Source organism: Hyposmocoma kahamanoa, unplaced genomic scaffold (assembly GCF_003589595.1).
Source record: "Hyposmocoma kahamanoa isolate Upper Pololo Valley unplaced genomic scaffold, ASM358959v1 182, whole genome shotgun sequence".
NCBI classification, from domain to species: Eukaryota; Metazoa; Arthropoda; class Insecta; order Lepidoptera; family Cosmopterigidae; genus Hyposmocoma; species Hyposmocoma kahamanoa.
Window position 1 is genome coordinate 387,165 of NW_020653713.1, and position 24,918 is coordinate 412,082.

General features: G+C 41.3%; 2 protein-coding genes across 2 annotated transcripts; both read right to left on the bottom strand.

Moving 5' to 3' along the window:
* On the bottom strand, nt 1–23,778 carry LOC113226115. The gene is made up of 25 exons (XM_026458644.1): nt 23,674–23,778; nt 22,773–23,329; nt 22,415–22,527; nt 17,845–18,015; nt 17,359–17,526; nt 16,652–16,911; nt 16,445–16,573; nt 16,188–16,385; nt 13,989–14,314; nt 13,141–13,253; nt 11,350–11,517; nt 10,732–10,899; nt 10,394–10,621; nt 8,873–9,030; nt 8,550–8,828; nt 7,282–7,406; nt 6,349–6,427; nt 5,925–6,174; nt 5,451–5,625; nt 4,818–4,930; nt 4,542–4,709; nt 4,240–4,407; nt 3,747–4,006; nt 1,925–2,053; nt 1–376 (listed from the first exon to the last, which is right to left on the bottom strand). Exons 1-25 carry the CDS (start codon nt 23,721–23,723, stop codon nt 148–150), a joined length of 4,782 nt encoding a protein of 1,593 aa, XP_026314429.1. The 5' UTR covers nt 23,724–23,778; the 3' UTR covers nt 1–147.
* Nucleotides 8,202–14,806, bottom strand: LOC113226204 (venom serine carboxypeptidase-like). The gene is made up of 8 exons (XM_026458740.1): nt 14,586–14,806; nt 13,989–14,314; nt 13,141–13,253; nt 11,350–11,517; nt 10,732–10,899; nt 10,362–10,621; nt 8,902–9,030; nt 8,202–8,828 (listed from the first exon to the last, which is right to left on the bottom strand). The coding sequence occupies exons 1-8, from the start codon at nt 14,621–14,623 to the stop codon at nt 8,468–8,470; spliced, it is 1,563 nt and encodes a 520-aa protein (XP_026314525.1). The 5' UTR covers nt 14,624–14,806; the 3' UTR covers nt 8,202–8,467.
* Nucleotides 23,779–24,918: the final 1,140 nt, after the last annotated feature.

A 24,918-nucleotide genomic window follows, 5' to 3' on the forward strand; every position in this document is an offset into this window, starting at 1 on the left:
CAGTAAGTAACAGTAAAACAATCTTCTTAAACGCGAAAACTGGTCTTTTATTTTAACAAACAGTAAAAAAAACATCCTGTGCTTATAAAAATTGGACAAACAAAAAATAGATGTGCCTACACAGTACTGCTTATGTGGCTGTGGAAACTATGCCGTAGAATGTTTAAGACTTGCCTTATCAACACTCGGCACACGATGTCTCTTCAAGGCTTTTTTATTAACATCATTGACAAGAGAGCCAGTGTCTAAGTGCAGACCCACGCCGCGAGAAAAGGCCATAATGAGGCCGAGGGAAGCCGAGGGCCGGTCGGCCGGCACCATGTGTCCTGCCCCGCGGACCATGACTTCTAGTAGGTTACCCGCTGTTCTATAATACCTGATGAAATGAGAAATAGCCATCAGAAAGTTACACAATAGTGATTACAATAAATCGCACGTATTTTATTCAATGTAAAGGGTACACCTAAAGGTACGATATCTGCAACCACCCATATGTTTGTATTCCCTACATTTGTATTCCATACACTTAACAAAAGAGACAAAGAAGTTATAGACTTTAAAAATTGGAACATAATAAGTATTAATGAACATTGCACCACATTTCACTATTACATAAATCGCTGCTTTTCAAGAATAGCCGCCCAGACGGAAATAGTTCATTTTTTACTTATTACACAGCTGTACCTATTCAAAATGTACTATGTAATTTCATTGTAAGACCCACAATTTTTCATTGGTTAAAGTAATCACGTGACAACATTGTACCGGTGTTCGTATGCAATTCGCCGGCTTTACTTGCTATATTTATTACGAGCCCTATACCCCACCTACGGTGGGGTCGGGCTCGGCCTGCGGCGCGTGGTTGCTTTCAGATTACGGGGTGTGCTTATGCTTTTCGGTGGCACAGTGATTAATACTATGGGCGCTTGATGAGGAGGCTCCAGATTCAATCCCTTATTTGAGCCAATTTATGAAAAAAACCATTTTTAAGGTCCTGGTCAGGGTATTCTGGGTATTCCTTCATAATTATCGTTACTCTGGTACTCATAGTACAGGAAATTCCCTAGTTTCATTCGTTTCCCTAGATCAGAAATTTGAAGTGATTGTCGGCATTTTTTCCCTAAATACTTCTCTTTTTAGCACAGCTTCCAATAAAAAAGAATCTAACAGAGAGACGGTCGAGATACAACAACGCTATAAGTTGTATAAGTAAATAAGATATTATTTCCACTACATCGGGAAGTATGCCTTACATTTTGAACAATTGTGAAATCTAGTCCCCGTATACTATACCTACGTAAGGTGAGGCATCGCCCTCCGCTAGACCTCGGCCTACAGCCTCGGCACTTATGACTTTAGTAGAATTAGAGCAAAATTTTATCAACCGCTAAAAAAGTTTATAAGGTTTGTAATATTGAAAAATGGCAAAAAATAAATTTTGACCGGAAATTATTACTTAACACCCACATGCCGATTTTCAAGTGAATTAGAGCAAATTTTCATCTACCGCCAATAAATACTTCTATGGCAGCCATATTGAAAAATGGCGATAAACTAATGCTGATCACAAATTATTATCAAGCACTCCTAGAGACTCCCACATGACAATTTTGGAAGGGATCAGAACAATTTTTTTTCTACTGCCTACAAACGTTTGTATGGCGGCCATATTTGAAAATGGCGAAAAACGTGAGTCTATTCAGAGTTATTAGAATGTTTTCCTGATGAATTTTTGAATGGTTGTTTGTCAGTTAGGCCTAGCGGCCTCCTAGAAAGCCATCGAGATGTGGACGGCATCGATTATTAGTCTGCGCCTCCTGCCACACCTGTTCAACGCAACGTCTGACACAGCAATACACACGTGACTGAATACCGGACTGGAAAAATATGAATACAAAACCATTGACGAAGAACAATTTCTTACCCGGCCAAGGTTTCTTCGTGATACCAAGGCTTTCTCGACGCGTTCTTGAACTCCACAGCGGCGGAGAAGTTGAGCGCTTCGTAGGTGTTCACCGACGGGTGGTATGCCACTATGATGTCTAAGTGCCCGCTGTGTGTTACAGTATGAGAACAATTGTACATCTTTAGAACAAAGCTACTACATTCTATTTTATGAGGTAGGATACCTAGGTTCAATTTTAATGTGTCGACACATTCATATTATACGGATGTCCGAATAATTAAGAGAGCTCTTGGCCCGCACTGGGTTTCCTTTACTGTCATATTTCATATATCTTGCGTTGTAGTGAATAATTTCTACGTGTGAATTTGGAGTAGATAACACTGAAATTTAAAAAAAAATCGAGATCCGTGCACATCAGCGGGACACATCATCATGTCAATCACCTTGCACACTTCACTTCTGGAGACCAACCTTCGCACAAGGATTATCTTTTAAGGGGATGTCTTTTCTACGTACATAATTTAAGTTGCGTAGCATTGGTCTTATCAGTGGAGTCGTTATAAGGTCCAAATATGACATGCAAATTCCTAACTTTGTGCGTTTTATTGACGTCGTCATTTACATAATAAATTCGTAGCCTTACGGACTCTATGCAATAAAAGGAATTCAATAACTCCCACAAAGGTTATAAAAAAGTAAATTTTTATATTTTATGTTGTTCAAATAATTGCAACAGATGTACTATATATTAAGAGACCTGTGTCAAAAAAGGAATGCCTATTACCTACATTCAAGCATTCACAATGTAAATGAACCTTCCCTGTATTGCCAGCAGTCATAAGAGCAAGTAGAGCAATTCTACAGTATCTTGTCTAAGTCATGTGGAGTCATATACACAAGATACCTGACCCCCCAAGCTGACCTTTTGGTAATAAGCACAAAAATGTGGAGAAAATTGTTAAACAAAGTTAATCTTCAACCAGTGAGCCGTAAAATTTATTTTGATATGACTCCCTGCTCGTCTCATTAGTGAATGACATTTTAAGAAAGTTTTTATCCCAATTTGATCTTTAACGTATGGTTCTTCACAAATTTCAACCAGCGTTAGTAAGGCCGTCATGACCAAGTGGTATTGCTTTACAAATTGAGGCAAGCATGGTCCGAGTCGAGCATGGTTCGAGTCACATTAGAAATTAAAACTATTCAGCTATGACTATATACCTAATATTGTTTTTTTTTTTGTTTTTAACGTCTGGATAGGTGTAAGGAATATCTGAGTCTTGTTCATACAGAACAATAATTTCTAATTTTGATAATTACTAAAACCTTGAAAGTGATTAAAACTGAATAGACAAAAACGAAACGAAACGTGGAGCAATACGTAATCACAGAACACACGATCGCATGTAAACTGCAGAGCGATTTCGTGATTTGTTAATCTATCCAAACCCACCCTACGCTTTATTAATAATATCTACCCACTCACCATATTCAATTTCTAGTGAACGAATATTGTGATTTGTCCACGTTAACATTAAAAAGTGAAATAACGCTGTTAAAAATATAACGTTAAAACAAAAACAGTGCTCGTGGAATCGAACCACGGGTTTTGTAACTGGTAGTCGATACAACAAGCCGCTCTACCAAATTTTCTTGGAAGTTAAATGACGTAATTAAGTATTGGTTTTAAAGATTTGTTCATACCAATAAAGTTGAAATTGCTTCAATTTTTTATTTGTTCAATACGTAAGATGGCTCTTAGAACCAAAAGGTCGGTTTGGGCATATTAGGGGATCAGGTATCTTATGTATATGACTCTACTGTAAACAACACAACTTACTTGTACAGCATCACTTTATAATTTTCCAGTAACTCTTCAAGCCAGGGTTTAGCGCTACCCATGAAATCTCCAACAAGCTTCCTATACACGACTCCGATAGATGTGAAGTTAGTTCCTCCAACATGTAATGCACGCCTAACTTCGTTGCTCTGTACGTAATCTATGTAAGCGCCCTCGAGGCTGATGTCATCTTGGAGGTAATTGTATATGTTGGTAAGGCGAGACTCCGTCATGAACATTTGGAGGAGATAGTTGTAGTACTGTTGAATGAAACTTTCATGATTAGAGACAAGACAATACACTTTCGATATTCTGTTGGAAATTAGAATCTTCACATGGATTAGTGTTAAGAACTTCCTCTGCTTTCTTACGATTTCCCATTTCCGTCGCCATCTATGGCCAGAATTATCCTTGGACTTGTGATTTTTTTATGTGCTACACATATTAGCTTGTTCTTGTTGCTCTATGGTTGTGAATATCTTAAAAAACTCACAGCATAGGCCTTCAGCATGTCCCCAGCTTTAATGAACTCCATGATAGTGGACTCCAGGTGTTTCATGAAGTTAGCAGTCCTATCGTCCACTAAGCCCACCTCGCGGACGAAGTAGCTGTACCGCTGCAGCGTCAGAGGGTCGATAAAGCCATTCCCGATTGCTAAACCCTGAGGAGCACGAGGACAATGCAATAATAAATACGGACATAATATTTTTTTTCTAATGTCGGGTACCATTTTCGTTTTAATTTATAAATATTGAAGCACGGTGCGATACGGTAAATTGATGAACGAAAACTTACGTGTAAATTGATGGCTTCGTCCTTCATTCGATTTCGTAGGATCTGAATGCCTAATGAAGGTATATGTTTTCCGGCGTAAGATTCTCCCGCGATGGTCAATGGAGCTTTGCGCAGCTCCGGAAATATCGTCAGGAATTGTTGGAGAGCATCGTAGAGGTTCTCTCCGATCTAGAAACATGTTGAACACTTGTTAGCAAGTAACCGTCGCCCCGGGTAGGATCCCAGGCGGGTTTATTCATAGGTACGGTTCTAGCACTTCTACTACAGAAAAAATACCGTCGTCTGGTTGGTGGCGTAGCCGCGGTCGTCATCGGTGAAGCTGAAGCCCGTGCCCACCGGGTTGTCGATAAACAGCAGCGAGTGGTCCTTGCCCCACGAATATTGAAGTTCTGTGTCATATACATCGAACCTATTTATTTATGAAAGATATGTATTTACTGCTTTTTAACAAACAATATAAAACACAGGCACCTACATCGTCGATACCGCAACTTCAAAGAAATAGCTCAATATCTAAATCTAAACAGCAGTAGAGCTCCTTCTGAAACAGTTAATCCAGGGAAGTACTGCCACCTTACCTATTTCTAGGCAGTACTGCGTTCCGGCTTTGAAGGATAAGGGTGTTGGTGAAATTACAGGCAAAAATTAAATCTTGCGATTTAAAGCTCTGATTGGCACTGCAACTGCTATGGACAGGCGTGTCGCTTATCACCAGGCGCACGACTTGTTCTTCCCGTCACTTGGTATTATATAAAAAAACCAATACATTTAAAAAGGTAAGGCGTAACTGCGTAGCTTACGCAATGTAACATTGTACTTGTACATCGACGACGGTTTATTGAAGGAATATTGTGTACTTATTCGCATAGCTCAAATACGATACTATGATGATACTCTGAGGTACCTTACCTTCCAAAGTGTTATCGCTGGTTACGACAAAGGGTCCTATTTCAGTGAAGAGGCCATACAACGACGAGGCCCCAGGACCTCCTTGTAGCCAGATGATCCAGGGAGTATTCTCCACTGGTTTGTCTGTCACCGGAAAGTACCAGAACCAGAGATTGGCATTGTACTTTTTGTTGACCTGTTGTAAAATGAGGCTGGTTTGCAATTTTGTTTTCTGCTATTGTTTTGGGAGTACTATCCGCTACGATCACTTTATTACATTTATAGATATATGTAAAATCTTGTATATATAAATCAGACAGGAACACGGTTAAAACTGTCGCCATTAATTTTTTTGCGAATATTTTCCATTCAGAGAATGAATTCACAATTAAGTAATTCATCGTTGTAATTGAAGTGTTTTTCAAATAATAACGACTAAACTTCTGTCATTTAAGGAGAAACATGAGACCAGTCGTGGAATGACAGAATACTCACAGTCAAATATCCAGCGTAGCTGTCCATGTCAGGTAACAAATAGTCGGGACTGACGTAGGCAGCTTCGCGCGCCTCGTTCACCCTGTTGTTTTCGATGTAAGGTGTGAGGAGGAGCGGGTCCCCGGCGTCGATGGTGGTCCGCGCGCGGCCGCCTGTGTACACGCGTTCCATAAAATTGAGAATAGTATCTGGAGCCTTGCCTTGGAAATTCGGCAGCGTGAAGTCTGCACTCGTCACTGCGTGGACGCATCTGTGGGATCACTTTAAAAATTGTATATACCTCTTAAAGCTGAAAAAAATTATTCAAGTAAAAACTATAAAACAGACACTACAATTGAATATAGATTGTTATAAAGACGTAAACGAGTCATTCGCTAGTATTAACTACTTACATACTATTTTTCTGTCAACAAAAATAACTTACAGTAACAAAGATAGATGCCATGAGATTTCAATTTTGACCGCCATCTCAGACTTGACTACACACGTCGCGCGTCGTAAAACTATAGTCGAATTTCAAAAAGGTCCTAGCGATGTCCTGCCGCCCTGGTCGGACGATGTGGAATGGCCGAGCAGGCCGGACTGGAAACTTGTATAGCTCGCACCTGTGGCTTTACTTGAGGTTGGATCTATCTCGATCTGTACACAGGGTGTTCAAATAAATTCCTCTTTCTTTTAATTAGCTTGTAAACTCGTAATATTAATTATCAACTCATCGTACATTCATATTAGTCGACTGCTTATCTAAAACATCTATAAGCAGGCGGTTTGCTGTAATCACCGTGCCGACACATTTGTACCTATGTAGGTTAGTCGCAGGCAAGGTCCTTCTGGGTCTATTTTAATTAGGACTATATCGCACTTGACAACTAACATAGTATTATCTCAAAAATTGCGTCATATTATATTTTTATGTCAAAATTGCGTTAGATTAATAATTTATCTCCAAAATTCGCTATACTTGTATGTCATTCGTATACGATTTAATTTCAAAGTTACAGGACAACACTGTCGCTTTGAAATTGCGTAGGTAATATTAATATAACTTAAAGCAATTTGAAATAATGTCTACTATGTTAGTTGTTATGTTATTGTTGCGATATGTTTACAGTAACCTTTAAAATTTCCATTTGTCCAAAGATTGTTGTAAAACAATAAGTTTTATAACAAGAAAAGTTGGGCACAAATAAGTTGAAAAAATTGCACCTTTTCTTTTGTCTTTGTCGTAATCGGGTAAGAAAGGCCGAGGGCTTCTCATCCTAATTTTCCTAAGTTCTGAGTAGAAAAAGTTGCTTTTCAATATTTTCATATTAAGAGCATCCTCTAGAGCTCAATGAACAGGACGGGTATTGGGTACCAATGACCTGTTTAGCATAAGCGCGCTCCCACGGTGCGTCCGCGCCAGGACGACGCGCGTAGATTCTTACACGCTCGCAGATCTGCTCTATGTATAGGTTGGCCATATTAACTTTACGCGAAGTCCTTTTAAAAAATAACAATGTTATATAAAAGGGGAGACTTTGAGTCAATTATGAATACGGTAAGCCATTCCAGTTCAACGTCGACCAGTAACTTTCATAGTTAGTAGTATAAACATTCGCGTCTTCGTAACAAAAAATAACTAAGATTAATTTTATTAACCTTCCACAGTGACTCCTATTTTTTATAGTAATAGTACAGAAATCGTGAGTCTTTTGGTAGTCAAAGAGACAGAGCTGAGTGTGCCGAGCTGCTGCGTAGAACCAAAGCTCGCTTTGACGATCGCTACTGTTTAGGATAGCTACAAATTCCCACGGTGCCGGTGCCGGTGCCGGTGTTCTTTGTCCGAGCATAAACAACTTAACATCAATGCAAATTTTGTGATTGAGATGCCTAGGACACTGTAATACTTAAACAGTTTCAAGGCTATTAGAATATTTAGTATAGTATAGTATAGTTTAATAAGGAGACACTCGTTCATTTTGCGCATAAATTATGTACCTTGGACTTTTGTGACTTTTTTAGGTGATACCGGGTTCTTGAAGGACGAGGTTATGAAAATTTGTTTTTATTAGTATAATCAAGAGTTCAAATAATTAAACACATTATCATTTGCTGACCGTTACTGTCTACTTAGTACGTGCCAACTTCACAAGGTTGTAGGTACAACTGCATACTAAGGAAGAAAGAATGCACTGTCCCACGGAAATGACAAGAGGAGCGTTTCTACTATAAATAAGAATGAAATTTACTCAGTCACAATCATAGTGTTTTATTTAAAAATATCAAATATAATTCCTAATCAGTACAACAATTTACACATCAAGGCTCATTACTACGTATGTAGGGTACTTAGTTGATTGATTTATTTCACCCACAGCTGTTAGTTTGTAAGGCCGAACATAGGGCGAAGTTTATAAAAATATCACAAAATTTATAATAATAAAAATACAACAACAAATACAACAATAGGGACAAAGTGGATGACATTTCACCGCTTCGCGAAGGTGGGTCCTCCCGCACAATCACACTGCGCACATCACATGAACCGCCACAGACTCAGTCTAAGTCAAAAATATATCGTCAGATACATTGTCAACCATGTTATAGCAGAAAGCCTCAGTTTTCCTCTTCAATCTGATGTACGACACGACGCCGACAATCAAAGCCGCGACTAAAGCGACATTTATCGCAATGCTTATTATCATTCCGGTGTTCGTGTGATCCTGATGAGGCTGATCTCTAACGGCAAGTAAGTCTGGAGTGTCGTCTGGTCGCGATTTGTAGTTAGCTGGCAAAGGCATGTCCAAGCGTCTGATGAAGTAGGACACGAGCCTGTAAGCCTGGGCCGGTTTGTCTATGGGGACTAGATGACCTGCGCCTCGAACGAGCGCCTCAGTGAAGCCGCCTCCGCTTTTCACGTAGCTGGAAAGGGAGATGAAATAAAAACCTCTGCGACATCACGCAACATAATGGTGCCCACCGCGCGGGTGCATACCCCGCCACGGACTCGTCGTAGCTCCACGGCACGCGAGGCGCCGCGAGGAAGTCCCGGCGGCGGCTCCAGCGCCAGCGGCGGCGCGCGCCGGCGCTCGGCGCGCACGGGGCGACGAGATCCAATTGACCACTGAAACAAGTTTTTTTATATACATGCCAGGCAAATGACTCCACTCCACCTGATGTTAAGTGGAAAGTGGTATCCAAACGCGAAGGAACCTAGTGCAGCGATGAAACCCTCGCTGCACTAGCCACCTCCACCCTGCCTGCCTACAATATGCCTCTTCGCGCCTCGTTTGAAGGACCCCATATCATAAGAGGGAGGGAAGACGTGTGCCGGAAGGGAGTTCCATTTGTCAACCGTGCGGCAGAGAAAGGAGCCACCGAACCTTTTAGTACGCGATGGAATGTCGCAGGTACTGAAACGGTGACTACGAAGGCCAGCACTCGTGCTTCTGAGCGGGAACGGGGAAGGGGGGATGAGGTTGAACGGCTCTTCAGAGCACTCACCATGGTACCTACATGCGGTAAAAGGCGCTAAGCGATGCAACATCTCTACTCTGTTGCAGAGGTTCAAGGCGTGATGAGACCTCTTCGTCGCCTATAATTCGAGTAGCACGACGCTGTAATTTATCCAAGGCATCGAGTAGGTACTTGGCGGAGCCGTCCCACAAGTGCGAACAATACTCAACGCAAGACCGGACCTGTGTTTTGTACAGCAGGCATAACTGGTCCGGCGTGAAAAAACGTCGCAACTTGTTCAGGACCCCGAGTTTCCGTGAGGCTGTTTTGATTACAGATTCGATGTAGCTCCTTGGATTCAAATCACAGCAGATTTCCATACCGAGCAAGGTAAAACTGCTCTGAGGTGGAAGTGCTGTGCTCATCAGAGAAGGCATGGGAAGGAACGGCGACAATTTTGTTGTTAACGCGCAAACCTGTGTTATCTTGGCGTTGAACTCAACAAGATTTCAAGTTTTGTTTTCGACCATGTGGTCGACTTGGTGTGGCGACTTGCTTGGTTCGGAATTCCCTATACTATGACGACCCACGCAAAATAGGCGCCTTGACGTCGAGTTGCGGACACTAGCCCGTTACACCAAGTACCAAGTAGTACTATGACGACCTAAGTTCATTTCTCAAATTGGTATAGGGATTCGAACCCGGAACCTCCTCATTCAGCGCCCACAGTCCAAACCGTTGGGCCGCCGATGTCACCATAAATGTAAATAAACTAACTATTTTAACGGTCTACTGCAGATAAAGACCATTTCAAAAAATGAATTATTTGTCGTATTGCAATCTTTGCATTTGTCAGGCGAATGTTCAATTACAACGAACCTGCATTCTAGTGCCCAGAAAATCAGTTTTGCTCATTTCTTGAAATCACGCAAAGACGCAACCACACAACGAGCCGTCAACGAAAAGTCTAATATTACACAACTACCATTAGAAACTGACCAGTAAATTAAAACTCTGTAATGCTCAAGCACCTCTTCTATCTTGGACTCTAATTTGAACAGGAAATCAGGCAACAGCTTGCTGCGCGCAGTGCCGTTGTCAGCGGTAAACTCTACGTCCCCCACATGTAACGCTTCTCTCACATCTTCCCTGCGCAAGTATTCTTCGAACTCGTTAATATCATAATCGTCCACGAGGATATTGTAGAGTTGTTTTTGCAGAGACAAATCGCTTAGTCTGTCCAGTAATGTGTTACGAAACTGCAAGAGACATATCAATTTTAGCTTTCCACATTTGTAAGGGTATGTTTCACACTGTAGTATCGAAACACACGATAGCTTCATTTCATAATCTCACATAAAATACGAACCTCAGCCGCCTGCGCATATTCGCCCCTCTGTATTGCCGAGACGTACGCGTCCTGCAGAGGTCGCACAGCGAGCGCACCCTGCGTGTCGATTAGACCCCATTGATGGAACACGGCAGTCACATTCTCTATGTCCTCCCGATCTAGCACTGGATTGCCCAGGATTATACCCTGGAAAGGCCAATACATCTTGACAAAGAGTCAATACTTTATTTATTACCTCCATATTTAATCCAGTCTGCTCGAATGGATCGACACGAGGTGTTTTCTTCTCCTTAGCAGCTTGTTAGGAATATTCTACCTAGATAGATAGATAAAACGTTTATTCAGCACAAATACAAGCAGAAATATTTACAATCACTTCACAAGATATAACACAAAAGCACATAGAACATAAATTAGTACACATTGATAAACACATATATAGAGAAAACAAAATTTGACTCAGCATAAATACTGTAGACCCTGAAAAGTCAAACACTGCTGGTTTTCTGCTAGTATCATAAGGTGAGCGACCACAACCCAGTAGGATATGCCACCAAAACGTGCAAATACACATACCTCTTAAATTAAATATTTATCAAGTATGCTAAATGTAGATAAGTTGAATGTGGTTAGTACCTGTAAATTAATACTTCTATTCTCGTCAGTGTTGTCCTTAATCTTTACAGCGAGGGCGGGTACGTAGTGTCCAGCGTACGACTCTCCCGCAATATACAGGGGAGCCGAGCGGAGTTCTGGAAAGATTGTCAGGAACTGCTGGACGGCGCTATACAGGTGGTTGCTGTACTGTGGAAGAAGCATAATAAAATCATTTTCATTGTGGTATAGGAAATATTTGTTAACAATCCCGTGGACAGCTTTGGGCATTACACAACAGATTTCATATTTGCCTTTTTGGCAAAACCTGTTACGGAAATTAACTCGAGAGCAGTCACACTGTATAAAGTTTATTTGTGAGTAGCAAACAACGCTATGAAAGGTCGAATGTCTCCGCGTGAACTGACGATTTTAGCGTAGTAGGTACACCGTACAACTGAACTAACTGGACCTGCTCTTATCAGCCCGCAAGCCACGACAATCGCCCATCGACGCTGCGGTGATGTAGATAAATACATTTATAAGTAAGCAGGCAATATAATTACGTTCGTGCAAGCGACACAGCGCCATTGACTCGAAAGTTAACACTGCGGAAGTACAGTCAAGTTTTTGTCTTGCAATGCAAGTTAATCAAACAGTTGATTTGCGTTCGGTTTAGAAACGGTGACGACATATAAAATCAATTAAACATTATAGTTAATTTCATGCCCTTGATCCGTGCGTTGTGAAAATGTAGGTACAGTCCCGCCATAATCTTTCCGAACTCCAAGGAGTGATAAATGCTCGGGACGAACTCCTCCGATGAATAGATTTATGTCAACACCGACAGGAGTACACCTTGAACCTGTGTGCAGTGCACTGTGAATGTATGTAGTTGTTATCAATTATTATCAACCGGGGCGGTGTCAACACGCTTGTAGTCAGAATGCCAAAAGTCAATTGGTGTATATAAATACCTAGAAAAGTGCATGCAAGTCATACGAAACTCAATTCCGTATTTAGGAAGCGTCAATTATTTCGTGTATATTTTCTTGGCCTATACAATTATCTAAATAAACAAGATCCAAATATAGGAATTGTGTAAGAGATAGACGATAAAAATGTTACACGTGTTATTATAGTGTTTAGTTTACGTCGACCTTCAGAGCGAAGAGGAAAAAACGTTGTATGTACGTAATATAACTGTGTGGCATTCTTAAAAGGAAAACGACCTGTCAAGCGACCTACGGTTTGCCAAGAACTCGACCTACATCGATGTTTAAAGAAAAGGGCAAAATTTTAACTTATCTCACTCTCTTTCTCTGATTGTTTAGTCACAAAAAGTGCTTCCAAGAAACAGACGGTCTCGCAACTGCAAAGTGGTACTTGGGCAGCTGTCGAAACGCAGCTCATATGGCCGCACCCAAAGGGAGTCACCACACCTACTTACTGAATGATGGTTGAACGCGTCTGGATAATTAATCTTCGAGCACTACAAAATTATAACAGAGCCAATCACAAAGACAAAACACATCTATACTACTCGGGAATATCGATTACATACGATCTAGTGAATCCGAAGATGCGAAGAGCTCCTTTCATATCCACCGGATGGACGACGTAGACCCCGACGGCCTATCGACTAGTGTGAAAGATGATCGGCTGATGCCGGTCACACCTCTTTCAATATGGTGGCTCCCTGGGGATGCGACATGTAAAAATAGGAAATAGTATGTGACATCGGCACTCACTTCTTCACTGTGACACCCAAGCACGACCCATAAACGAATAGTGTCACAACCATAGATATTACAACTGAGCAAATAAACGTACCGTGGACGAATTAGTCGCGAACCCTTGTTCGCTGCCGGTGAAGCTGAACCCGGCTCCGATGGGATTGTCGATGAACAACATCGAATGTTGTCTGCTCCAGGACCATTCGCGCACTGAAACACGTGAAGAATTCGATTTAGTCAAGACATTGTCGAATCTGTTTGATCTGATAGGAGTTTCCAAAACAATTTACAAATAACAATAAGGATCTTAGTAATTTTAAGACATACTACGCATTTTGAAGGAGCTGGTGCTTGTTAAAGGCTTAACACCTCTACCGCTAGTTACCAGGCCCTCACACTTGAGAATGACATACAAAGTTACGGCATTACTAAGAAGATTACAAAGATTATATGAGAGAAACAAAATTAAAAAAGAGAAAAAATGTACATTTACACTTTATTGATGCACAATTATTTATTTAGATGTAAAATTTTGCACGTGAGGGGTGTAGGTGTGCGTTTGTGTGTGGTTGGGTGTGTGTGCATAGATGTGAACGTGTGTGCGTTTGTACGGCTTCCCATTGGATGAAGCAAAGCTTCAGTATCCTTAAAATTTAAGTTTTGCAACCAGTTCGTTAACTCCTTTTTACATTCGAATTTATTTCATCCAAAGATATTAACGTACGCACTATAAAAACGTAAGTCTTTCACTGTTACTAGACGGCACTTGGGCTATCCACCTGCATTTATTTTAATTTTATAGAATAGAAGTTTGGATGATAACAATAATGTTCGTTTAGAGTTCATATGTGATAATAAATGATGGCTTTACGTCACCAGCTCCACGAAAGATCCCTGATAATAATAATGAAGAGGTTACTCAGTAATAAATAAGTCGGCACTTACGTTTCAGCACATTATTGGTGTATTCAAATGGTCCGATTTCATCGAAAAGACCATATAGACTAGTGGCGCCTGGACCTCCTTGTAGCCATATGATCCAGGGCGTCTCGGGAACCGGTTTGTTGATCACAGGGAAATACCAGAAGAATGTATTGGAGTTATATTCTTCATCGACGGTGAGAAAACCTGAATGGCTGGTGGTGTCGAGGAACAGCGCAGGAGTGACTAAAGACCTGTTGCGTGCTTCGGCAGTTTGATTTAATTTTATGAAAGGCGTTAAAAGAAGAGCCGACGTGGCCGCTGCTGTTGGCGCTATCGCTAATGTTGTGCTGGAAAGTTGAATAAATCAGCACTTATTACAAAATTAGAGAACGAAACATAACAAAATGTGTTTACAGCAATACGTACTTGTAAGAACACGGGTAGCCATCGCTTAAAATCAACGGCGTGAATAAAGTTTACATTATTAAATGCAAATATTATGAATACCCCATTCATTATATTTGCAAAAAAGTGACAACAAAACTAAAACTCGCACCTTAGTGACACCATCAGCAATGTAAACAAACTGACGTAGAATCCCGAGCGAAACAAACTTACCTCAACACAAAAAACAGTCCTATGCAAGTAAAATCCATTTTCTATAAAATAAGCGTCGATATTCACGTGAGAATTTATAAAGCTAAGGATTTACGAACACTCGGGTCATAATACAAGGTCGCCTGTCGACGGACGTTCACAGACGCGCGCCGTTCGAGACTGCTCGCGTTGCGTCATACTCTATAAACAACTTGCGCTTTATTGCGCTTATAACTATGATCAGCAAATCCGTAATACTTATAAGTCGTCTTGTGGATTTGCTACTAAGGTTTGAGTAGGCGTTTATAGAACGGCCAAAAGAAACAAGTAGATGATGTCGATCAGCGAAAAGTACGACATGTGAAAGGTAATGTGTACGACATGTGAATCCGGTAGCATTATGAGTGAAACGTCTCGCGCTCGGCAATATCAAGTCGGACGTATCTGCGGCCTCTTCCGCCGCGATCGGGATAATAATATTTAATTTACATAATTATACAATTGCTTTAGGGTAAATCTGTCCAAAAGTTTGACGACCTCGGTGGCCCAGCGGTCAACACCGCGGACACTAGGCGAGGCGGTTCCGAGGTCGGTTCCCGAAAGGATTACTTCGGGACATGACCGTTTCTATATCGGTTCTTATCCAATTAAAAACACCGAATGTCGTCCGATTCCACAGTCGTCAATAGCGACACGAAGGTTGCACCTATTCAATAAAATTTTTTAATTACCTCAACTTACACTTGACGGTGTCGAGAAAGAAGGTAAATAAATTTAAATATCTGGGGCACATACTTACGCCTGATCACAAAGACTACTACTAGTGTTACTACTAGTTACCAGTGTTACTAGTTTCGACGTTGCTCGAGGTGAATCTGCTTCCACTATAGGTTTCTTTTTATCGTTATCAACTTTCGTATCCGGCCGGGGCTCATTGTTGAGATCAAAAGAATGGAAGCGATCAAACGAAAAGCGCACTGCGCACTTATTCGGTCTACATCGTCCGTACATATCGTTGATATTGCTCACTGTTTGTGCTGTGTTGGTGTTACGGCGGAGCTCATATTTGTAAATAAAACGCATTTTCGATTTTTCGAATGGCAGAAAAACAAACGAGTAAGTAATTTTTAAAAAACAATACTTTAACTATATATATATATATATATATATTATATAAGTAATAATTTTAATTTGAATAAAATAAAATGGAAGATGTCGAAGTTCAAATTTCCCAGTACTTGCAGTGGGCAATTTCGGGGTATTTGTTTTACTTATTTATTTATTGCATAAAATTACACAGCACTGTGACACTCCATAGGCGAGGACCCGAGCGACGCCTCCGGAACGACGGCCGCTCGCTGCGCCCGCGCCGGCGCGCGGGAGGTGCGCGTCGGCAACGTCGCTCCGGGCGCGCCCGGGGAAGGGCCAGCCCCGCGTCGGAGGCCGGCGCGGGTTCGCGCCAAACGATATGTAACGAAATGTTGAAATGTTAAGACACTAACTCTAGGAGAATTTCTCGGAAGCGCGAGCGCCACGGCACGAGTCCGGGCCCTCGAATGAGAGTGCCGGCATCGGGCGAAAGACCCGTCGCGGCACGAAGCGAGGGCTCGCGTTCGCGGTCACAGGTAGTGCAGGGCGGAGTGGTTGCGGACGAACTCGTGCAGGAAGGCGGCGGACAGCAGCGGCGCGGGCGCGGCCAGCGGCTGCGCGTGCGTCCAGCGCGCCACCAGCGCCTGCACGGGCGCGGGCGCGTCGCGCGCCGCCAGGTGGCCCGCGCCGCGCACCAGCACCTCGCTGAGGCGGCCGCCGGCGCGCGCGTACCTGCGGGCGGTCGGCGACAGCTGCGGGCTGCTGCAGCGCCCTCGCCGCGCGGCACTCACCCCGCCAGGCGCTCGCCGCACAGCACCGGCCGCCGCTCGGCCAGCGCGAAGGCGCGCGCCTCGCGCCAGCGCCACGCGCGGTAGCTCTCCGACGTCAGCGCGCACGGCAGCATCTGGTCCAGCTGGCCGCTGGGGAAACGCTCGCTTGTCGGTCAGGGCCGCGGAGCCGAAACGTCGTCGGTCGGCGGTTGCGAGAAAAACGCTCACCAGTAAAGCAGCACCCGGTACTTGTCCAGCAGCTCCTCGTACAGCGGCTTGGCGCTGCTCAAAAAGTCCGCGTTCAGTTTGCTATTAACGGTCATATTCACGAAACCGAACTTTATGTCTCCCACGTGCAGCGCCCTTTTGACTTCGGTCGTGTTGAGGAACCGCACGTATCGACCGATCGGGATTTCGTCTTGCAGAAAGTTGTATACGTGCTTCTGGTGCGTCAGAATCATAAGAACGGTCACTAGGTCGATCCATTTCTAGAATTGAAATCATCCTATATTATTATTTATTACAAACGAGAACTATTATGAAGCGAATCCTCGAAGCGGGCCGAGCGAATTTAGTTAGTTCCAAATTTTTGAATACTGCAAATATGCTGAGTATAACTATAGGAAGTGTGATAATAAGTTTCGTCGGAATTCCTATAATGTTCGGCACTATGTGCTCCGCGTCAGATCGTACAGATTTTCAATTTCTACTTGGCTTTATTTGTAAGTCAATGTTGACTTCATATTATTTCGCTAAGATTAAACTAAAAACAACAAGTAAAGTTACTCTTTGGCAACACAATAAACTAAATAATATCCGAAAAAAAGACGCATCGCGTTTATTTCGGCAAACCGCATTAAAGTTATGCACGAATCTATTTAATATGGTTCAAATTCTAATCTCAGACGCAGTCAAACAAAAAAATATGAACTCACAGTTTTCGCAGCAGCACTGTTATTAGCAGCGATGTCATTCTGGAAGGCCGTGAGCAGCGGCTTCACTATTTCGATCTGGTCGGCCTGAAGCAGTCCGAAGTAGTAGTACGGCGTCAGCATCTGCGTTATCATCGCCGGCTCGACGTACCCGTTGCCCACCAGCACACCCTGAAGCGTACTTATACGAAGTTATCAACGAAATGAAAGCCTACACAATAGCAAAAAACAATATAAATATTGGAAATGAAACTATTTTTCCCCAGTCAACCGTGACTATGGGACCTGTAAAGGGCCCGAAACGTTGGTTGTTTGAAAAAACAAGTATACGCGGTTTAAATCCGGAAAAATAGTTTCCTTTTTCCTATGTGTAACAATCGCGAAAACCTAAGAACTCGAAATATAAATATTTATACATAATAAAAAACAAAATATTCAGGAAAAAAGTAAAACAATGTTATAGGTGATGTGGTATAGTACATTACACACCTGTAGATTGATATTCCCATCTTGATCGGTGAGGTGTCGATGTATCATTGTAGCAAGAGCCGGCGCGTACTTGCCGGCGTACGACTCGCCGGCCACGAAGAGCGGCGCCCCGCGCAGCTCGGGGAACATCTGTAGGAACTGCCGGACCACCTCGTACAGATGCGCCGAGTACTATTATGAAAAAAAAACAAAAGCAAACTCAACATCAAAAATCATTTATTCCACAAGTAAAATAAATTTACAGTTGATAACGTCATTTTTATGAAACCAAGTGACGGGATGAACAAGTCGCGCACCTGGTGGTAAGTGACACTCCTATCCATAACGCTTACAGTGCCATTCAAACATAAAAAATTAAGATCTGAGGGTCACTGCCTCTACGCCCGTCACCCTGAAACATAAGTCAACAAGTCCCATGTGCCTGTAACTTCACCAGCACCCTTTCCCTTCAAAACCCAAGAACACAGTAATGCTGACATTACCGCTTGGCGGCAAAAATAGGTAAGATGCAGTACTTACCTGGATGCACTCTTTTACAAGGAGCCCTACTACCTACTTCTAAAAGCTACTGCTCATTCACTGTGCTGACTTCATAATGCATTTATTCATTATTTCATGTAGATTAACAAAGACGTTGCATACATACTTCCCAGAGAAGAACGAGAAAGATACTCTAGGGGTTGCTCTTTTTAAATAAACTTAAATGCTGTAATACAATTTGAATCAAATTTGTGTGGAATCTAGAGTCCATGTCATGTCGTCATTCTTCATCTTTATCCGGGCCCTGTTCTGCATAAATGAGTTAACCCACAAAATGACAGTTTCGAGATATTGAGCATTAAAGATTTTTGGCAACTATTTGTCATTTTTACAGGACAATTATATATCAAAAGAATTGTAATTAAGTAAGCGTTACGATCAGTTTATTATTTTTTTAAGTTAACAAATTTATGGTTAGTAATTAAATGAAAATGGTTTATGCAAAGTTCGATACATCAACAAAATTATTACAAAATTAATTAGCAAACACATTTTTGCTAAATACGGAAAAGTACGTATAAAGTGTCACTTAATCGTTGAAAACACTGAGAAATCACATTTTCATAGTGATCATGTATTCAACCAAGTAACAGTAGTTTTATTTTTGTCAGTCAACGTGTTTTGTTTTCAATAATCAAAAGCCCTTCTTCTTTGACCAGTAACAATCGGGGGTGTACAAAAGGAGCCTCGTAACGACGTAACATTCCTTACATTTACGAGATTTAATCGAGACATGTGCGTCGAGGGTCTACCTCTTCCCACGTTTAAATCTGTAACATCCGTCCTTTCTACTTGACCACATAATCTTTCACTACACGACGCTCTCTTATTACTTTTTCGTGGTGGCGCGGCTGCAGCGGTTCTATAAACGCCTAATTTGAAGACGCATTAACAGAGCACATACTACTCAAAGCTCTTATACTAAATAGCATTTACCCTAATTTCATACGTCATCTATCACACCGAATACTCGCCGAATACCGTACATCAAGGTTGGTACCCGCACTTTCTTGACACGTTTTGGCTAGCCATAAAGGCATACAGAGCTCCATTTACCTGTTTTCGACTATTACTTTCCGTTCAATATCATCACACTAACCATCTCTTATTAATATAGCCGCGATCGTGGTGCTGGTGAGCTGCTTGTGTATCTCACGCACCAATGAGCAGCTGCCATCGAGTGCGAGAGGGAAGCAATGGTCGCGAGCTGAGACATCGCTAAGGTTCTTAATCGGCTCTGGCACAAGGCACTTCTATCGAAGCTACCATCTTACGGGCTTCCAAAAGGGATGTGCACTTGGATCGCTAGCTTTCCGTCTGAGCGGAGCTTAAAAGTCGCTGTGGACGGATTGTGCTCGGACACCATGCTCATTAACGCCGACGTTCCGCAAGGATCTGTGCTATCGCCAACCTTGTTGATCCTGCATATCAATGATATGTTATTAACTAGTAACATTCATTGGTATACGGATGACTGTACCAGTGATGCCTCTTATATAGGTCGCACAAACATATACCAGCAAGTGAAACAAAATAGATTACAACTTGTGTCCAAAATCGAGACTGCTTTGGAGCAGGTCTCAGAATGGGGCCGACAGAATCTTGTCAAATTTAACTCCGCAAAGACACGCGTTCACCGCTAAAAAAATACCCATTTGTAATAGCCCCTAAGTTCCAGAACACTTTTACCCTTTTCTCCTTACCATTTCTAAGAGTATTGGGATACTGAGACTCGACATCACGAACGAAGTCCAGTTCCGGGGTCATTCGGACAGCAAAGCCAAACTAACTTCCAAAAAGCTCGGAGTGCTCAATAGAGCGAAGCAGTATTTCTCACCAGGTCACCGACTTTTGTTGTATAAAACACAAGTACGGCCCCATATGGAAAATTGCTCGCATCTCTTGGCAGGAGCTCCCAAATATCAGACTGACCCACTTGACTCCATCCAACGTAGGGCTGTTCGTATTGTCGATGGTCACAAACTCGCAGACGGTATGAAGCCCCTTAATCTATAGAGAGATGGCTCTCTGTGCGTGTTTTGCTGTCTTTACAATGGGGAGTGCTCTAAGGAACTTTTCGAACTAGTGCCACCGTCTCGTTTCCATAATCACACCTCTCGCCAAAGGAGTAGAGCCCATACCCACATCTTAGATGCCTGGCATCTCGTTCGTTTCTTCCTCGAACCTGCAAAGTGTGGAATGATCTTCTTCCTGATGTATTTTCTTTGCGCTATGACATAGGGTTCTTCAAAAAGCGTGTTTACAGGGCTCTCAAAGGCTGGCAATCTCATCTCATCTGATGTTGCAAATGTCCTTGGGCGACAATGACCACTTCCCATCAAGTGGATCGTCTGCTAGTTTGCCTTCTTCTTTACATAAAAAACAATATATATACTACCCAGCCAACTACACAAATTCTTTCACCTTTTGTACCCTCTCGCTACCAATCTTGTCCCCATTTTTCCACTTTTATCCCTTTCAATTACCATCACCTTCGTCATACTCACATCAAATCAAATCATCAAATCATTTATTTCTATGTGATACACAGGTTATAAAGTTGTTACAAGAATGAATTTTGAATCACTGTGATCCGCTTTATAGCATACAAAGTTTTCTTAGTTTTAGTAATTCTCGTGCAATAATTTGTCACATTCGCCTTCATTCCTTTTCTTTCAGATTGAAATAAACAAATTAAGCTTCAGTTTTCGCAATAAATATCTTGAAAGGTGCGCCATTAGCCAAATTCTTATTTTGACAGTAAAAGGATTATTCTCATCGCCAAATCCTCAGTTTCAGAATCTATATCATTTTCCGGTCTGTCCATATCATCGACAAAATTTAAAGTATTTACATTTTTCAAACAAGTTGATGTGTTAAGCGTACTTAAACTAAATTCTTTCTAACCACATTGAAAACATATGTTGTAATTCGCATTTATGGTTTAACCAGACATAACACATTTTTGCGAAATTCACCTATGAGACGAATCAGATTTTATGAAAACAATTTTTTGATTTAACAATTACTACGATTTATTTTTTAATATTACTGAAAAGAATATTAAACTTTACATTACAAGGTATAAGACTGCATTCGTAACTCATTTTACGATTGTCTGTGGGTTAACACATTTATGCAGAACACTGCCCATCGAAGTCAAGTCAAGTCGTATTGGAACATTGAAGATTATGACAATTGTACGGATAACGGCACATCAGACTACACATTTTTGTTCGAAAATCGCCTCCAGTGCAACTGAACCAGATACACGTCCATGTGTAGCTTGATGTGCTGGCGTGTGAACCTAAGTTTTAAAATATATGCTCTGGGATCTTATTATAAAAACGTATATAAGTAATTCCCCATAAAAGAATCGTTTACCTTAGTTACACGAAATCGTGGTACCATTACCATTAGTTTGGACTTAGTTCTAAGGTTAGTATTATGAATATCTCCTTTCCTTATTAAATTATGTATACTTTTATGGCTTACAAAATATTTGAGTAAATTTATTATAATTACTGTAAGACCACAATCGTGATACCAATCTCCTTAAACTTTTCTCTGAGAGAAACCCGAGAACCTAAAGGGTTACACAGAACGACTCGCTCGTATTTGCGAACCAAATATGGTCTGTATATCTACCAATCTGCTAATAATGACAAGTGTACAAAATATAATACAAAAAGAGAATGATAATAAAATATTAAGTAGGAGATTCCGTGCTAGAGGTACTATGATCTTCTAACTCAACATTCTATTCCCATTTGGGATCTTCGACTCGGCGCGTGGCTTACGTGCACTTGAAACTAACCACTAATACGATTAATTTGTCTTTTCGTAATATGAACTATGTGAACTAATTTATAAACATGATCCTGTTGATGTTTTTTTTGGGATAAAAGGTAAACATCGCTTGATATTCAGTTAGAACAATTATTGGCACCACGGAAATCTCATATCGAAATCGGTCTAAGCAACATGGGTGGATAGCATTCAAAGTGGTAAACTATTAAGAAGTCAGCACTGTTTCCATGTCGGTGACGTATCCGTCTTCGTGGCTGGTGAAGCTGAAGCCTGTGCCGACCGGATTGTCGATGAACAGCAGCGAGTGGTTGCGGAGCCACGTGTACGGGTTGCCTGGGAAATATTGTTGTTTTGTAGTCTCGTGTATTTGTATTAGTAATATTTTGTTCTTAATTAGAGAATATCTGTGTGTAGCAGTGGAACGTACATATTTGGGTTGATATTTTTACGCCATCGTTCAAAGAACAGAGTGCCAATATTGTTTTCTTTATCTTTTTAAAGCGTTATCAAAGCAAGCAAGCAGCAAATAATATATAGAAGTAGGTAAGTAAACAAGGGAAGGTCAACAGACTACTTACGTCTCAAACGTCCTTGTGAGTCAGCAAAAAACGGTCCTATCTCGTCGAACAATCCTGTCATACTCGACGCTCCAGGCCCTCCTTGCAACCAAATAAGCCACGGCGTTTCGTTCACCGGCTTCATCTCCACGGGGAAATACCAGAAGAAAATATTCGAGTTGTACGTTTCATTCACGGTTATAAACCCTGAATAGCTTTCCATTCCCATGAAAATTTCTGGATTGACTCTACTAGCATTACGCGCGTCTAATGTGCGATTTTCTTTCAAATACGGAGTCAGTATTAACGCCGTGCCGTTATCTGCTTTCGCTTCAGGTACACAAGGTTCGCTCTCTTTAGAATCTATTGTATTGTCTGTTATTTCTGAACCGTTTCCGCATTGTACTAAATCGATCGTGGTCATAATAACATTCAAGAAGTCCGTTTGGTTTGCAGGCACCTCCGTGGTACGGACAGGTAAATCTATATGAATTTGTTCGTCAGAATTCGATTTTACATCGCTAATAGCATTGGTCACAACGTCTGTCACATTATCGCTCGCGATTCTTCCATTGGCACTGAGACACGTCAAATAAACATTCAATTAATTTCATTATTTCTATACATGAAAATTGTTATAATATGAAAAACAAATACCTTGGAACATGAAAGGCTTTACAGGAAATGAAAGGCGATCTAAATAAATGTTCGACGGGAAAATGTTTATTTGCCAAGTCAAGTTCAAAAGTATCACCAACGAGGTAAGAAACACTCCATGGAGTTTCAAAACCATAGTGATGAACATATAGTGATGGCTAGAAGAGAATGATGTAATAGATAGAAACTTTAAAATTAATAAGTGAATAGTCTTTTGTTGAAATGAGAGTCTAGTTAGGCAATAAAATAATTTACAAAGACATACCTGACTACCATTAGTAGCAGGAGAGGTAGTAGAATTATCACAGCTTTCATTTTCACTGGCACTAATTTTGTACATACGTTAGGTAAATAAATAAGTGATTTTTGTAATCGATAATCACAATTATTCATTCACTTCGAAGTAGTACGCGACGAATGCGAATCATCCAGAACATGTGAGCACGTTTATCGATTGAACCCTTTGAACTTAGTTAAATAAAACACGACACGTTCCATTGAGATTACTTATAATAAGGGACCTTGGGAATAGTTAGCAGAACATCTTTTCGTTATAAACGAGTATTCTTATTCAATTATTACAACAGTTAACAAAAAATCCCGCTATTATACTTGTAATAAATTTAAAAGTTTTATTAGATGCTAAAACTGGCTGTCATCGAGTACTTAATAACAAAAAAATATTGCATGGTTCTTAGATTAAGCGTTTAAAGAACAGTGTTGTGTGAAGACGTCGTGGACTGATGACTCCATGTTCAAGCGTAGCATCCAGAGCACAGCAGAGGCTATGAATGAACACTATTTCACGATACCCAAATTTGCTTTACATCGGTACAGTGTCCGGTGGCAGTGAAACCGGCGCAAACGCTTGCACGAAGTCGTTTACATTACCCCAATTAGCCGCGCGTATGGTAACTACTAGAATAAAAAATACGTACGTGTCATGCAAAAAAGTATGGTGATCACATATGTTGGCACTACAGATAAACTTAAAAAACCCGTGGTGCTGACACGGGAGATGCGGCAAACCGGCGGGAGACCAGTAGCATAAAAAATTAGCAACCGATTGATTCCGTGGCGCGTCAGCGCTGTACTAGCATAAAAAATAATTGTACGATCCCAATGTTGTACAAGCATTAGCTAGCCCCGGGACTGGGACTAGTCACTGTATTGATGTAAATGAACTAAGGAGCCACGATTACAGGTTATGTCTTTCATTAGTACGTCAAGTTCATCAACAGCTAGTTTCTTTACGAAATTTTGGACCACTAACTACAATTCTAGGTACTATAGACCGGGGTCCGGTTCCCCGCTGGGGAGGATTATTTTTACAGCTAACGTTTCATTTTAGTTGAATAGAGTATAGCATGCAATGATGGTAATTATATACTGTATCCAAATGTGTCAAATGTCAATCCCAAAAAAGTCCCAAATCAAATCGTTTTCTCAAAGATTTTCCTTCGTGTTTATACATCAAAACTGTCATATTACACTGTATAGTATGAACCGT

What these genes read in the sequence shown, in the direction of transcription:
- LOC113226204 (XM_026458740.1), bottom strand. Translation starts at nt 14,623, where the DNA reads ATGGATTTTACTTGCATAGGACTGTTTTTTGTGTTGAG. An exon ending in CACCAATAATGTGCTGAAAC is followed by an intron (nt 13,254 to 13,988) that starts GTAAGTGCCGAC and finishes CACGTGTTTCAG; the next exon opens with TGCGCGAATGGTCCTGGAGC. An exon ending in TACAGAGTTTTAATTTACTG is followed by an intron (nt 9,031 to 10,361) that starts GTCAGTTTCTAA and finishes AACTTGTTTCAG; the next exon opens with TGGTCAATTGGATCTCGTCG.
- LOC113226115 (XM_026458644.1), bottom strand. Translation starts at nt 23,723, where the DNA reads ATGAAAGCTGTGATAATTCTACTACCTCTCCTGCTACTAATGGTAGTC. An exon ending in TACCGGGTGCTGCTTTACTG is followed by an intron (nt 16,574 to 16,651) that starts GTGAGCGTTTTT and finishes GCGTTTCCCCAG; the next exon opens with CGGCCAGCTGGACCAGATGC. An exon ending in TGGCATCTATCTTTGTTACT is followed by an intron (nt 6,175 to 6,348) that starts GTAAGTTATTTT and finishes GTGATCCCACAG; the next exon opens with ATGCGTCCACGCAGTGACGA.